General features: G+C 37.3%; 1 protein-coding gene across 2 annotated transcripts in view; it reads left to right on the top strand.

Annotated features, from left to right (window-relative positions):
- Positions 1-3,210: 3,210 nt before the first annotated feature.
- cert1b (ceramide transporter 1b) overlaps positions 3,211-17,024 on the top strand; it is a 47,865-nt gene continuing 34,051 nt past the window's right edge. Inside the window, exons 1-2 of one of the 2 annotated variants that reach the window (XM_073871522.1) lie at positions 3,211-3,812; positions 4,480-4,614. In XM_073871522.1, coding sequence (XP_073727623.1) covers positions 3,669-3,812; positions 4,480-4,614 — 279 coding nt within the window. In that variant the 5' untranslated portion in view covers positions 3,211-3,668. The remainder of the gene's footprint in view (positions 3,813-4,479; positions 4,615-17,024) is intronic. The other variant, XM_073871523.1, reaches the window with a different exon arrangement.

Here is a 17,024-nt window from a genome sequence, read left to right as displayed (position 1 = left end):
TAGCAACACTCCAACAACTTGCTTTCATTGTGTTGTATTGTTACTGTAATATGCTCAAGATCTTAACTCTCTCTCTCTCTCTCTCTCTCTCTCTCTCTGTAGTGTGTACAGTATTTAATGGCTCACCAAATGGAAGTAAAGCATTTTACAGGTCTCATGGTTAAATATTTATGGTTGAGTCTTCATTAGATTTTTTTTACACTCACTTAGTCCACTCTTCATTTACAAACTTTGTGGTCATTATTTCCAGTCACATTCTGAAGTCTATGCTACACCAAATTACACCTAAATCAATACTCGGCCAAACTACTTATTCAGATCTGCATAATGAAGAATGCATCTATGCCTGGATTTCCGGGGAACGATGTTAATCTGGGACGTGTTGGGAAGAGGAGGAGTTCTGTTGGGCTAATGGATATCTTGATGGAGGTCTTGTGGTCTCCATCACACGTCTTATGACCGAGCCGAGATCTCAGTCGGAGCCAAACACATGACACAGCCACAAGATGCATGCAAGCACAATGAAAAACAAAAAGCCTTTGTACTGGAAATGCAAGTGCATTCTTCCCTTGGGCATCTATATTTTGGATAAAAGCTTTGAAATCAATTCAAAGTTTTAGTTTAGATTAGAAAGACAAGATTTCAAGCAAATGTGATTCATAGCATAATATCTGACTGCTTTAAAGTCATGTTGTAATGAACATATGGGTGGACATGAATGCCACCACAGTGTCATCTATACCAGCTGAAAACTGAGGATTTTCATGACTTTCTGAGTTAGGGATGTGTTATGGTTGGGAATCATGGTGCTATCAAACTATGATTATAAGCAATGAGGGTTTTTTTTTAATATTTTTATTCACTAAAATAATTACTTTAATTTGAATGTTGTTTGCAATATTGGGTGGCAGCGTTTTAACTTAAATTAAATAATCTTTATTTTAGGCTGTTTATATGACCGTTTGATGACCATTAATTAGGGGATGATACATTTTGGCTGTATATACATTTGAATAAAAGGAACTTTCTAATTTCCTCATTAGAAAGTATGAGTTTGCTTGTGTCATAAGTATGAATGCTATAACCATGACTAATACGATCATGTTCTTTTTAAAGTCAACTGTGCTTGACTCATGCACACACATCCTTCAAGCCCTGCGTAAGACAAACAGACACAGAGATGTATGCAACATTCTGTGTGTTAAGTGTTTAAGAGATACAAGATGTACTTGACAAAATAAATGACACTACTGCATAAACAATGAAGGGCTTTTCCCTCAAACACTGAAGCAGATCGTAAAGTCCACTCCTTTGAGCAGTTTATTCATCTGAAGAATTGCCAGACCCAAAGATTTAAAATCATTAATGGGATGTTATAGACTGATGTGCAACAAAGCTGTGGAAATAAAGAATGTTCATGAACACCTATACAGATAACACTGCAGAAATCTGATGCTTACAGTATTATCCTAATACAGTATTATATTACTTAATGCCTGATTTTATTTCAAAGCGTGTACAATTTCCTTGCTTATCATATTGTATTGTGAGATAAGAGCCTAATTTATTGCTTTTGATACGCAAGTCTAACATTACTTGCAATGATGCAGTGTTATGGTTTGATATTGGTATCACATTATAGACAGAGTTTTCTTTCTATAGTTGGCAGAACTGGAGCTTCAGTCATAAGAGAATGAATCAGTTAATGGGCACAGCAGCCATAAAGAGAGAATAGCTGAGTATCGATTCTAACAATGGGCCGAAGCCAAAATAAGATGCACATCATTTAAGCATGCATTGTGTTCAGTGGGAGGTAAAACATAAATTTTACAATCATTGTGAAAGTGTAGTGTTCAACATCCACCCACTACATCAATGTCAGCAGCCTAGCTACAAAAATACATGTTTCATTAGACCTTCTTATCCATTTGTATAACTTAAGGGAACGTCAAACCTACATACATTAATTTCGTTAATAAATTTAAAAATGTGCTGCCACTGTTGTAAGGAATGAAAAGTACAGTAACAGTTGAGTTATAACACCGATTTGAAGCTGATTAGTTGCGTGATGATAAATTAATGACACACAAGGGTCAACAGGAAGAGGAAGCAGGTCACACGTCTGTTGTTTAGCGGTTATCTGAATCTACACTAACAAATTCTCCCTTTGTTGTGATGTTGGTTCTTCTTTGCCTAACAAAACTGTGAATTAATCGCGATTAATCGCATACAAAATAAAAGTTTGTTTTTGCATAATATATATATGTGCTGTGCGCACTGTGTGTAATTATTTTGTATGTATAAACACACACACATGGATGTATGTATAACATGTGTAGTGTTGGGAAAAGATTAATCACGATTAATCGCATTAATCGCATACAAAGTAAAAGTGATTTTTTTGGCATAATATATGAGTGTGTGCTGTGTGTAAATATTATGTATATATAAATACACACACACACATTCATGTATGTATTTAAGAAATATTTACATGTGTATATATAGTTATTTATATCTTAATATATTCTATATGTTATATAAATAAAAAAATGAAATATACATGAATATATGCATGTGTGTGTGGTTAAATACACATAATAATTACACACAGTACACAAACATTTATTATGCAAAGAAAAATCACTTTTATTTTGTATGCAATTAATTATTAATCTTTGCCCAGCACTAAATATATTTAGATTTTGATATTTTTATGTAATATATAAATACAAAATATATGCATAAAAAACTTTTCTTAAAAGTATACATGTGTGTGTGTATTTATATATATAGGCCTATGATAATTACACAGAGTACACACACAAATATATTATGCAAACACAAACTTTTATTTTGTATATGATTAATCTTTTGACAGCCCTACTAAATGCACTTTTTGGATTAAGCATGTGTCAAATGCCTAAATATATAAAGAAATAAAACCAAATTGACAAAACTTAGGAAGTAAAAATGTTAATGTTTAACGTGATAAGATTTTTGAAATATCTAAACCAAAATAGAAAAGAGTAAAAGCTATTTTAATAACACACTAAGGTTTATTTCTTGCCTAAGGCAAGCATTAATATTAGGGTTGGTGATTTGAACGAACTACTAACTTGCCTTTTTAAAAGTAAGGACGCTTCCCCTTGGGAGGGCGGGGCAAAGTTTCCATATTAGGAAAACGTGGTTTTGGTGACGTCACTTCTGAGCCAGCGCCCCTAGAGCTGGAGAAGCGGCGGCAAGCGCGTGCCTTCTTGAGCGCAGAGTGAAGATGGCGTTGGCATGAGGTACATTCAAAAACGGACGAAATAAATTTTTATCTACCACAATTTTTCCACTCTCATAGTTCTTGTCGCAAAATTTACTATACGACTGGTGTTGATTTAGAGGGCGGCTGTTGAAGGTTTTTTTTTCGAAAGAGAGCGAGAGGGGGCGGGTATCTTCTGCGTTTACTTGCGCAGCCTCACACAGACGCTCATGAAATCAACACACGGACGTTTCACTTCCACATTTATCGGTCGTTTTCAGGATTTTCTGGATAAAACACAACTTAATCGATGTGAGGCCATCTGACGGACACTGGCCGTTGATAATTCACCTGCGTTTTTCGTTTCGTTTGCCGTTTTTTCCTCACCTCAGTCGAGCGTTCGTTCGTCGGATTCGTCATGAATTCCAGCCCGCTTCCCAACGGCAGATTGCTGCCGGACAGCCAGAGCTGGAACTCCTCCGGTTCCGACGAAGATCTGGAAGCCGAACCAGTACCCGGTCTGCACGGAGGGGTTGTGGAGTTCAGCGGGGTGCTTAGTAAGGTAGGTTGAGACTCAGAAAATACCTCCTTAACCGGGTAAGCGTATGTTTATGTGTGCGTTTCCACCTGACCCGATGTAAACAAACGCGAGGCTGTCGTGCTCATTTGCTTACATTTTTCAAGTCCAAAGGAGAAAGATGCATGTTTAGACATTAAGCTTGGTTTATATTAAAAGAGACAGTTTGTTTGAGTAATATTTGATGTGTTATGCGCAACTGTCCTTCTTTCTGCGTGTACGTCGTTAAAAAAAGCGTACACCAGGTAATGGGGCTGACAGGCTGGAGTTAGTCGGGGTTACTGTAGTTCATCAGCTTGTGTCTTTCCTTCCTGATGGGATTAAAAGAGAAAACCTCCCCTCATGACTCAGACATCTGATGAGCTGTTTTTGTGATGAGAGGAGCATTTTCCATATGGGATTACTGAATAAATCATCATGCGATGATCAATGTGTGTGAGGGAAATGTGATTGCGATGTATATTATTTATCTGCTGTCATGTCTTTGTGTGTTTTATAGGTGGTTAGTAGTAGTTATGTTGCATTAAGTGTGTACTGAAAATATAAACACACCGTTCATTCTTGTCATACATAAACAACATGGCTGCTGTGTTTGTGCACGTGCATCGGTGGACAGCTTTCGTATAACACCTCTTTTGTGTTCCCCTCACAGTGGACTAACTACATTCATGGCTGGCAGGACCGTTGGGTCGTCCTGAAGAACAACACCTTGAGTTACTACAAATCCCAGGACGAGCGTGAATATGGCTGTCGTGGTTCCCTTTGCCTCAGCAAGGCTGTCATTACAGTGAGTATCCCGGGGGGAGCATCGCTCCAGACAACCGTGGGAATTTCAGACGCCAGCCAAAATAAGAATAATGTTGCTTTACGTAACGGCAAAATCTGGAGATTGTCCTAAAAGATGTTGAGTGGAAATGAATAGCAAGTTGGTTGTCAGCTATTGCTGTTGGCAAACATGTCAATACCCGTGCATTCCTAGAAATTAGATTTGTTGTGATGTTTGTGCTAAAACGATTAGCATCGATGAAGTGCTGAGAGCTGTTTTGAGAGGGCATTATAGAGCTTTGAATGGGGACAGATACAAACCTTTGCCACAGGCAAACGGCCAGGCGTAGACAGACCGTGGCCTATTTTTCCTTGATTCAGACTAAAGCGTAATTTATAGTCATGCGTAAGGTATTCGCCATAGGCTGTGCGTAGCCTAATGCGCACCTCGGCGAAATTTTAACTACGTGGACCGCAAGTGCTGTGATTGGTCCACTAGAACTCCTCACGTCAGGTAAAAAAACTGCATCATGTTGCTTCACGGGCATTTCCGTTTGCGCCGGTGGGAACACAGATGGGCCAAGTTGAGGAGTGGTGTAACTCAAACTTTTGTTGTTGTGATATTTGTCTCGCCCCTCCTCCACTGTGATTGGATGGTGGGGAGGGACATTGACGAGTTGAGCGTTTCAGCCAAAGTTGAAAATTTTTCAACTCTCGGCGCTGAGCGCGGAAAGAGCGCAGAGCGTGAGCACTAAGCACGGGAAACAAACACCAGCTGCTGGCATTTTTGAAAAGCGCGGCACTTCCATTAGAAACAATTGAAAACATATGCCGGCCACCGGCGTAAACGTTTTGGTGTGCACGCCCCTTAAATCACTTTTGCGCTTATGCACCTGCAGAAACTAAATGCTGTTGTGTCCCTTAGGACTAGCTATGTTTGGCTTATAAGTGTTCTTGTTAGATATCGCTGAGTATAGTATTTCCAGGTGCTTGAGGTGTGCTCGGTTCAGAAGTAGGGTTGTTTGTTTCTTCTGATTTGGCCCAAATATCAGACAAGCAAAACGAAATTTGAATTCCTCGGGTTGCGTTGAAGATTAACTTGCCCAGATTTCGACATGTGTAATCCTTGCACACACCGCTTGTGTTATCTTGCGTCACCACTAAAATTGAGGAAATAGGGCGAAGGTTGTGTTGTTATGGAGACAGTATGAGAGAGGTGGAAGTTCTCTTGGTGACCCTGTTACCTCCAGTTCTTCAATAATTAAACCGTACGGTACAGTCTTGCTGAATATACAGAAGACGTACAGTACATGTCTGCTTTGAATGAAACTCGAGAGGTTTCAGGTGTATGAAATGGTTAAACATGAGGATGACGTTTTTTCAGGTTTGTGAAGTCAGTGTACAGGTAGTGTACATTTACAGTGACAGGTAGCGCATGAGTCTTACATTCTAATTTCCTGTTTTGCATTTTTGCTTTGAGAGAGCAAAAAATGGGTTCTTTGTTTTAAGACACAGTGTCACTTGTGATTTTTTTTCAGTGGTGCATTTGTTGAACTCTGGTTTTTCATAAATATTAACTTAACAGTATTAAACACACATGAAGGAGTAAATATCATGTGTCCAAAATTAAAAGGAGTAAATATCATGTGTCCAAAATTAGTTTTACCATTATAAAATATTACCATAAACTGTATTTTATTTTTAGTGATTATTAAACTTAATTTTTGTTACAATTTAATGCTAGGCATTGTGTCTTTCTTAGCATCGTACAAGTTTCAATCTCTTGTTACATTCATCTTGGTGGCTTAAAGGTGCAGTGTGTAAATTTTAAGAGGATCTCTTAACAAAAGTGCAATATAATATACAAACGATATTATCAGTGGTTTATAAATACCTTACATAATGAACTGTATTGTTTTTATTACCTTAGAATGAGTCGTTTTTATCTACATATGCTGCGGGCCCCCTTAAGTGGAAGTCGCCGTTTTGTTCCGCCATGTTTCTACAGTACCCCTAAATGGGCAAACTGCTCTACAGAGTGCATTTCCACTTTATGTTGTTTTTTACGATGACGATGACATTTCAGTCCTGTGGAAGCTAGAGTAGCTTCTCTATGCGTTTCGAAATGGACGGGTGAGCTGTAGACTGAGGCGTTGGTTGCAATTAGGAATCTCATTGCTATATAGCGCTAAAATGTACACACAGCACCTTTAATTAAGGAATGTTCCCTGTACATGAAGTTTTATGGATTATTTTCCTCCTGGTTTTGGTCAAGGACGGCATTTCTTTGTAATTTTACAACGAGAAAGGCAAAAACACACATTTTCATTTTTGTTTATTTATTTATCTATCTAGGCCAGGGGTCTCCAACCTTTTTGTGAGCAAGGGCTACCACAATGTATAAAATAATATAAGGCTACTTTTTATAGCATACTCAAAACTTTTTTGTTTTACTTGTTGATTTTATTTTACATGTTTATATGTTTATATGTTTTAGTATTGTTTAAAACATACGTAAACCAAGCCAGGCTTATATAAAAAATATGTAGAAAAAATTGAGACTATTAATAGATTGTGCTTTGGCGGGCACCTCGTTGGAGACCCCTGATCTTGGCGTTTTGTGTCCTTTATTTTTTTCTGCTGCGCTAAATCAATTAGTTATTTCTTTCTAAAATATGAAGCAGTTTTATCCAGATTGAAGCTTTACTCTTGCACGGCAGCAAATCTAGTATATCCGTGTAAATCCTCTGAAAACAGGTTATTGTGTCATACCTCTCTTCTTGCCTCTGATTACACCGTCCTTGCATGAGTCAATGTGTGCATTTGACACACATTTGCTTTAGGGGACCACCCCATAATCAGACGGGCCTAACCCCTACAGACACCACAGGATTACTGTCGAAATTCAAATCCAGAATGCCTTATCATTGCTTGTCATTATGAAACTAAAGCTGGAGGAGTGTTCAGTTCAGATCAACACACAGGCTTAAAACAGTATTAATTGTGCTCTTTGTGAAACACTCGAGCTAGTGAATTGGACTTGATTAGATTTGTGAAGTTAGGTAGATTGAAATCGGATTGTGAATGATCAGTCAACATGATGACAAAAACTATTTCACTGGCCCTTAGTCTAATTTAAACGGTCTGTCAACATCACTTAACTTGTCTTACATGCTTTTTTAACTATTGCCAAGGCAAGCATGACTGTTACTATCCCTCATATGTTGGGTTAGGGGTTAGTGATAGACCAATATATTTCAGTGGCCTATATATCAGCAGATGTTTGGAATTGTAATAAATCTTTTCAATCAACCTTTAAATCTTCCTGTTCCTTAAATTTGTTGTAAAAGCAAATAAGAAAATGACACTCAGATTAGAAACCTGAGAGTCTGACAGACAACAAAATGACCAATCATATTTCACTTTTTAATGCGATGTAACGTTGCGTTACACACAACATTCCGCCGTGCAGCAAAGTTTAACTCCGATCCACAGTATGCATGTTTATTTGGTAAATATTTTTCAAGTTCTTAAAAAGGTTATATTTACATATATATTATTCATAACAAAGGTTAATTTAGTTTGACACATTTTCTGTTTGTCTCTGATTTACTGTCATTACATTTTTGTTATATAGCAGGCATGAAAATCCCTCACCTTTCGGCGAAATTCGCCGTTTTGAATCCAAAAAAGGTGACCCACGTGAATCATGTAGATTCGATGAGAAAACATTTTTGGGGGGAGGGGGGGTATGCGCGCGTTGTTTGAAGACGCGCCCTTCGCCGTCATCCAAACATGTATCCCAGACATTAGATTTGTTTGTTCATGCTGCGCTGCAAAAACCGACAGGCAGGCAGGTGACATCAAAGTATCACGAGAGTGAATCGAGAAGTCATAAGGAAGTCTGCTTTCGAACGGCTCTCGCGCAACTGTGATGTCATCCGCATTTCTGTGGTCTTCGTCATACACGCTTGTTGAAGACGCGTAGAGCGACTGCCTTCGGGACGTAAAGTCAACACAAAACGCTGTAAAACTATCATTGTAGAATTCTAATGCGTCAATCAATTAAAACAACACATCTACATAGACTGACACTGCAAAGTGACCTAAAAGATTTTTGTTGGAATGGATTGGAACGAATTATGGACGTACTCCACATTGGTCTACTAGTCTACGGCTTAAATGTAAATATGGTGAAACTGCAAAATATTGCATGAAATGCTGGAATAAGAACATAAAGTTACTAATACAGTTCATAAGAAAGTTTGCCGTTTACAGTAACATTTAAGCGATTTTAGACTATTTGAGCAACAGAGATGCTAAAGTGAACTGTTTTCAGTGCGCATACGCGCACAAACTCAAAAATCACGCAAACGCATATTGTTTTGGGCTTGACAGGAGATATACGCACAAACTATATTGTAATAGCACAGTCTCTGAAAGTATTCTCATTAAAACAGTCGTTTATTATAAGTGAGATGTTGATCATGTGTCAGTGTATAGATCGCTTCTCCGTTGTTAAAGGGACAGTTCGTCTCATAAGAAATGCTTGTGTTTGAGTCATAATGTTAATCAAACTACAAAAGACAAAAGGAAAATCACTTTTATAGCTTTAAAAAGATTAATTATATTTAATTTATAGTATGAAAACAGTGTTATGTTAATTTGATACTGTTTCTACCTAATCAATAATGTTAGATCTTACTTTATTTGTAACTTTGTTCTTTTCTATTTTATATGCTTGTAATGTCTTGATTTGTTCTTATTTTATTTTCCCACATTACTTTTTTGCTTATCTGAAAATTATTCAACCCATGACTCAAAACCATAATGTAATTCATTTAACCAGTACTATATTGTAAAATTAAGTCATTTTAAATTAGATGTAGGCCTTCAGGTCCACCCTATTGCAAAACCAACTTAAAATTGTATGGCCTTGTGACTGATGGTCTGATTATGGCAAAATAAAATTATTGCAGATGTAAAATAGTAAGGGAATTCTACTTGTTACAGCTTTCCACATTTATCAACCCATTTAATTAAATATGGTTTCTGTTACTAGTCAAATGTCTACATTTTAAATCTAAATTGTCCGTCAGAATTAAATAATTGAAATAATGGTCATGTATGTTATGGTGGGAATTTTGTTTCTGCCCATGTGGAGGGATGTTGAGTTCCTTCCTTCTTTTTTGTCCTTGGCCATTCACATGCCTGAAGAATAAATAAGTTAAGTTACAGCATGTTCCCTAATGAGCCCATAATATTTATTCTGGGGGGGTCCTCCCACCTCGCGGCCCCATCAGAGGCCACATCGCCCCTCGAGCGCCCTTCTCACCTTTTTCACCCCTGACCCGTTTTCATGCCTGATATAGGCTGATTGGCTACATTACTTTCTCAATATCCGTATCGGCAGTGGCCATTTAGGCTGCATTTACACTGGCTGATTAAAATTAAAAAATGTTTCCCCTCAAGTGGCATAGATTAGACCCACGGACGTGTGCAGGAAAAAACGCATAGATTCCGATATTCAACGATCGGTTTTAGGCCTCATTAATATGTGGAAATAAATCGGATATGAATTGGATACATGCATTTGCGTCCGCAATGTCTTGTTACAGAAATAAAATATATAATCATGTATAATCATTTTGTCTGTGTCAATTGGATATCGTGACCTTTTACTTCATATGTGGTTTAAGCTATTTGGGGTCAGTTTTTAAAAAATTATATAAGTGGGCCATCAAAAAGCAAAAAAATGGATGCAGGCAACAATCGGAATTGGGCATCAAGATCTGCATTGTAAATCCAACCTTAAAACCCCCATATTGGTCAACCACTATTAGGGTAATTAAACTAACCCCTTAAAAGTTTGTACTACTGTCATGAATATTTCAAATAATGCCGGTTTTGAGGACAAATGTGCATAATGTTTTTTTATTTATTTAGTTTTTTCCCTGTCAAAAATAAATAAATAATTGGCAAAAAAGCCCCTACAACCCAAGTCATAGTATTAAAAAATCATAGAGATGGCTTGCTTAACTTGAAAGTGTGAAAATAACTAGTGTTAGTATCTAGTAACTAAAATCTGTTTAAATCCCAAACACGGTTTGTTGTGTTTAAGGCTGCATAATAATTCATAACTTATAGTTTGCAGAATAAAAGTTTTTGTTTACATCATATATGTGTGTGTACTGTGTTTAGTAATTATTTTATATAAATGCACAAACACATGCATGTAAAATTTTAATAAAAATATATATTAATATATAATGTAAAATGTTAATAAAAATATATTATATATTAATATATAATTCTATATGTATATATTAAGTATTTATTATATATACACACACATATATGATGAACTTTACTTTTATTCTGCAAAAGATTAGTTCTGTATTCAGACTGGGAAAACAAAGCACCCATGCCACACAAGTTTCTGCACTCAAAGTGCATTGAATTTAAAGTATATGACTGAGCCTGCCAAGTTTTAGTCTCACGTGAGCTGGATTATCTCTCTTTCTCTTAACCTTTTTACTAAGCTCTCCCACAGCACTACTCATAAACATAGGATTTTTCTTTGAGCTATGTTGGAGCTGGACTATGTCATGATCCGACAGGTTCTCCCCATCTCCGTTTCTCTCTTTGCCTATATTTCTCTGTCTGTAAAGGGGGTCGCACACTGGACGAGAAGTGTCGCGTCGTGCCATGAATTTAAAAAGAATACATTATTTTTTATGAATGTACACACACACTGTCCGCTGTGACTCTGGACGCTGCTCAAATCCCTGCCACGCCACTCGCGTAGTTTAACATTAAATGACAACATATTTGTCCCAAATCGTTAACGATTAACATAGGATGCTAATGCATATTTTGGATCTTGAAGTAGACATTGTCTGACTAAGCTTGCGCTATTTAATGGGCACGTCTGGTATGCGATATCTGCAAGTAGTCCTACCCGCAATGTGGCATGGCGCTTCTTGTCTGGTGTGCGACCCTCTTAAGTCAGAAAGTCAGATGTATCGGGGATATATGGAGTGATGTACACACAGATACAGGTTGTTCTGGTGCTGGGCAGGTCATTGCAAACACAGTTGAAGGTTCGAAAGTGCAGGGTATGGCATATGTCAGAACATCCAAAGTTCTTAATGGAGCTGTGTTGACTCTAGAAACGGCAGATAAGAGAGAAGAAAAGACATGGGCCAGTTAACTTAACCTTTGCCCTTCTATTCTTTAAGTTTTATAATATAGTTTTCACTTAGTCAAATATATGTTTTTGTGCCTTGCTAATGTAAACATTTTCTGTGATGTTTTGCTCATTCTTCAAGATAACCAAGGTAATAGGTAATGCTTGTTGACATAGATGACACATTTTGAGTTGCATTTGTTAATACTTTTTAGCGTACTTTTCCAGCAAACACTAAACAAGAAATAGTCTTTATTGTTGGGTATTGTTTATAGAGTTGTTGGACAACCACTGAGATTTTAAGTAAAGGACCAGTTGTAGATTTTGTGATATAGAAGCAAAATCAGAAACCACAAGGATGATTTAAACTTTGAAACAATGTGTATTCAGTTACTCTATACATACACAGCCATGCTTGAACCTGCTCAAGCCTGTTTCTTCTTTTTGGATTTATTAGCGAAAAATAAATCAGACGTAAATCTTCCTGTGTGTTATCTTTGGTGTTCAAATGGTGAGGTTTATCTGTGTGGCTTTCTGGGATCATTGATGTGGGTTTGGGAAGATATATTGCAGAATGACTCTCATCAAACACCAGTTTTAACTATCCAAATCTGAACCACAAGACAACTTGCAGGAGTAACTCTACTGCATTACAGTTATTCCTTAGTACTGATCTTAGCACCCATCTTTAATCAATATTAAGTCCTATTTATACTTATGCATCAAGTGTAGGGCATAGCCTATGCATTGATGCGTGCCCTGATGCGGACCTCTTCAAAAATGTAACAATGCATCAATTCTTCGTGGACCGCAAACATGGTGATTGGTCCACTAAAACGACTCTCTCCGGTAAAAAAAATTGCATTTTCTTCGTTTGTGACAGTAAAAACAAAGATGGACCGGTCGAGGAGCTATATTTAACAACTGCAACAAAGTCACTTACCTCCATCACTGCTGATGTTTCTACAACAACGTATAAAACAAGACTTTTGCCTTGATACTGCAACATGCCCGTAAACATTGCCTACTAGCGATCTGCATGTGTAATTGCACATCGACGTGAACAACAATGCGGAAGTATAAATAAAAACTGATACGTAGGTCTGACACAGAACTATGAATTATGCTTTTGAATATTACATCCAGGTTCTACAGTGAAGGTATTCCCAGTGTTTTATTTTGGTATATTTACTGTGGTTGAAAAAATTAAATATATATGCTAAAACTTGCTAATTTAATATATGCATGCACAGCTGTTTGTAGGCTAATCTGTTTGAAGTTAATAAAACGGGGGTCAAGTACATTTTAAAATGTCAATGACTGTGTGTGTTTGCATTTGTGTTTTCAATTAATGTGGTGTGCTAAACCCTAGAGGAGTGAGATTACTCTACTTGTTTTCGTTCTTATAACATGTATGTGCATGTCCTGACCCTCTGACACACGGTAAACTGGGAGTGTCATCTGAGGTCATGTCGGTGTTGTGACCCATGTTTGGTCCCATAGCCCTGGTGTTACACAGAGACAGAGTGTGTCTGCCTTTGTTTTGCAGAGGAGTATGACAGCGACAACACAAACTGCTCTCAATGTCTGTAACAGACAGCAGAAATGGTCCTCTTTGTATCACTCTCATCAGGATTCCATAGAGTAGTGCTGATGATAAATGAATCAATTCACAGGTTCATCACAATGATTCCTTACAGGACTTTGCATTGATGAGCAAAAAAAAATCATAATTATTTTTAAACAATTCTGTAAGACCAATGTAAACCCTATATGCATGTTTCCTACGGATCCTTGAAATCCTTGAAAGTTTGTGAATCTGGGGGGAAAAATTCAAGGCCCTGGAAGTTTTTGAAAATATACATACATCGATTCAGGTCATTGAAAGTGCTTGGATCTATTTATGCAAGAAGTTTTCTAGAAAAATCCATATTATTCCCTGTGTAGTGTAGGATAATATCATAAAAATTCTAGACTTTTTAATCACACGTGCTAAACAGTTCGCTTTAAATGCTTATATCTTCTTTATGCGAATGTTGATTCATACCAAAATGCTTTTTTGCATAGTTGTGTTTGACAAATGAAAATGTCTCTGGTTACGTATGTAACTGTTGTTCCCTGAGAAGGGAACGAGACGCTGCATCCCGCTTGCCATACTTCCTGCATCCCTGTAACTCAGTCTTTGGCGATATACTTTCTGGCTCCCGCGTCACCCTGTCTTTGTCGTTAAGCCTCATCATTGGTTGTATTTGATATACACATTCAGACACACTTACCCCTGGAGATTTCCCCAAAGTGTCATTGCAGTGGCGCAGTGCGAGTTCCCTCAAAAGGGAATTGTAACAATGTATCATAAACGGTAACTCGATGTAACCTTGCTCTCACTTGAAATGTATCCCCACATTTAGTGCTTAAATTTTAGGGTATTGGATCTGGAAAGTCCTTGAAAAGTCCATGAATTTGAAGTTAAAGCTCACGTAACACACGCTGTTTCTGCATTTCTGATGTTAATCTGGAGTACCTATAGATTAGTATGACATCCTTTATATCTCCCAAGAGTCTTTAGTTTAATCAGATTTATAAAAGAAAGATTAGCTTTACCGAATCTTTCCGATAACGTACGAAAAAATTAAGAAAGAGGAGTTACTACCGCGGGTGGAGCGAGTACGAGTCATGCAACACTATACAACACAACTTATGATTCACTACATGTTCGTGTCATTTATATAATATTCATGCGCATATTTACAACATAAGACAGAAGTCTTACTTACCGCATGCAACTCGTGACCCGGTTGGGAAAATTCAGCCCATTAAACACACACGCAAAACTCCGCTGCTACCCCGGATAATAAACTATATCCATTGTTTCCATAAGGCTGACTTTCTTCTCCTTACATCCAAAAACACACTTCTTCATTCGTGCCATTGTTGAGTTTTGAAATTAAACAAAGCTGTTGCGTGATGTGATAAGTCCTAGCGTCTCCCGCTGATTGACGGGTGGGCGGGGTTTTCCGGGGGAAGTGCCCATATAAAGAAGTGATGCGTATAGAAAACCCCTGAAGCGTCAGTTGGACCTGTAATCGAAAAAAACTTTCAGAAAGTTGTACGAACCCTGGTGAAGTGCATTCGGCACAGAAATGTAACATGCTCAACTGCTTTTTTTGACACTTTGCCTACGTTTAGCATGAGGAAACAACTCTATAACTGTGTTAAGTCAGAATGCGTGAAATACCATTGAACCCCCCCTTTAACTTAGGTGTGGTAACCCTTTATATGTGATTTAGACATGTTTCGGTACTAAATAGCATGTGCAATTTCTCACAAACGCGTGTACTAAACCTCTTTAAGCATTTGCAAAATTTTTCCCACAAGATGAGCCATTCCAAAAACACGGCAACAGATGCTAGCATCACATTAGCTATTATTTTTCAGGAGATGTAGGCATATTATGCAAACATTAATTGCAAGGACAGACCTTTATACTTGGGAGTGACCACGTCCACCAGGTGACCTGTAATTGCAAAATGCTTTTTCATTCTTTTGCGAAATATTCAATTTTTTTAAATTCTCTGAAAAACACCTCATCTAAAGGTGTAAAAACGTTTGCGATATATGGGAGTTTTGAAAAATTGATGGCTGTACATTAGGTATATTTTGTAATTTTAATTTGAAGGATAATATAAAATGCGCCTGAGATGTTGCATTTCTAAATTTGTCTGTTTTAAAGTGTCAACACAAATTATATTGGATGGAAATTTTTTCTAAAGTATTGTGAATAGACCTCCCTAAGTTTGTTTTGGTTGACTTATGGACCATCATGATCACTCCTATTTAAGACATCCCAATGTGCGTGGCATCTTGCAGAGTTGCTTTAAAAAACATACAAAGCCACTAATCACATCAGACTGAGCTTCATACTGAATCCATTACAGATCAAATATCCAAAAATACGAAGCTGCTGAAAAGAGAGAGAGACCAAGAGATAAGTGGTGTAAGAGAGACATTTCAAACATTCTGTGATATTTTTAAAAGCACAGATTGAGCGAAAAAGAGGCTGATCTGTCCAGATGTGAAATGAAAGGAAAAGAGATAACTAGTTCCTGTTGTCTAAAGCAGGAAGTTTGATCTCCAATGCCCTCCTGCTGATGAATTCCTGTTTGGTTACCCTGGGGTCAGGTCAGATTAGTCCTTTTAGCTCATCTGCTCGATCATCCTGCTAGGTTTACGGGTTTCTATTTACCTTTCAGGCACATAAGACATAGGCATGATTGGTTGTAGGACAGGCCATTTTTAGATTAACTTAAATAGTTTGTTCACTTCTTTTTCTTTGGCCGGTCACATGATGACTGTATGTGCTTTTCCTTTGCATCTTGCGTCCTGAGCCGTGTGTCAATGCAGTCTGTGTTTCCTGTATCTTTTTTTCTTGGATTCAAGCTGAGGTTTCACCTTCCTGTGTTTCTGATTTCCCAAAACACAGGTCAAGTCCTGTTTTAGACTGAATCACATTGTAAATATTGATATGCTTTGGATGCTCTGTAACCAAACCCAGTACTGTGTGGATGGTTTGAGCCAGATTTTCTCTTATCGGCTCCTACTATCATATTCTGCTGGTTAATCATTTCCACAAAAGTGAGAGCAAGACTCTGGTTTATCTTATAAGACTTGCAGACTTCAGCACATTATGCTTAAATTCACCTTGAAAACATCATCGTGATCAATTTTTATTGAGCACTTAAACCACACTTAAGCAATTTATTTTCTAAGTATAGACCGCCTCTATCTCAAAATAATACACTGACTCGCGTCTTTTTGATAAATTGTCATACGATTGTAGTTGTTGTCTTTTTTTTTTGCTTATTTGTCACTTTTGTTGCATGTGTAAGATTCATTTTTACATTAAACTTAATAACATGAATTTATTTGCAAAGTTGCATAGGGCATGTGTGTAATAATATAAATACTGTTTTACTGAATTGCAACTATGAAAAGGCTGTTGCCTTTATTTATTTAGCTGTATACAGCACAAACGTGTTTGAACACTGGGTTGGTGGGAAGAACTGTGGTTATCTAGTTTACAAAGTTAAGTAAATTTAGATGATTCATAAATTGTTTTTGTGGTATTGGAGCCTTTAAGCAGCCGTACTGGTCTGGCATACCAAATAATATAGAAAATAGTTTTATGTTAGGGCTTTTGAATACTTTAATAACCAATGCACATTTTAAAGGGAAGGAAGATATTT

The sequence above is a fragment of the Misgurnus anguillicaudatus genome, chromosome 9 (assembly GCF_027580225.2).
Source record: "Misgurnus anguillicaudatus chromosome 9, ASM2758022v2, whole genome shotgun sequence".
Taxonomy (NCBI): domain Eukaryota; kingdom Metazoa; phylum Chordata; class Actinopteri; order Cypriniformes; family Cobitidae; genus Misgurnus; species Misgurnus anguillicaudatus.
This window is presented reverse-complemented; position numbering and strand designations above follow the sequence as displayed.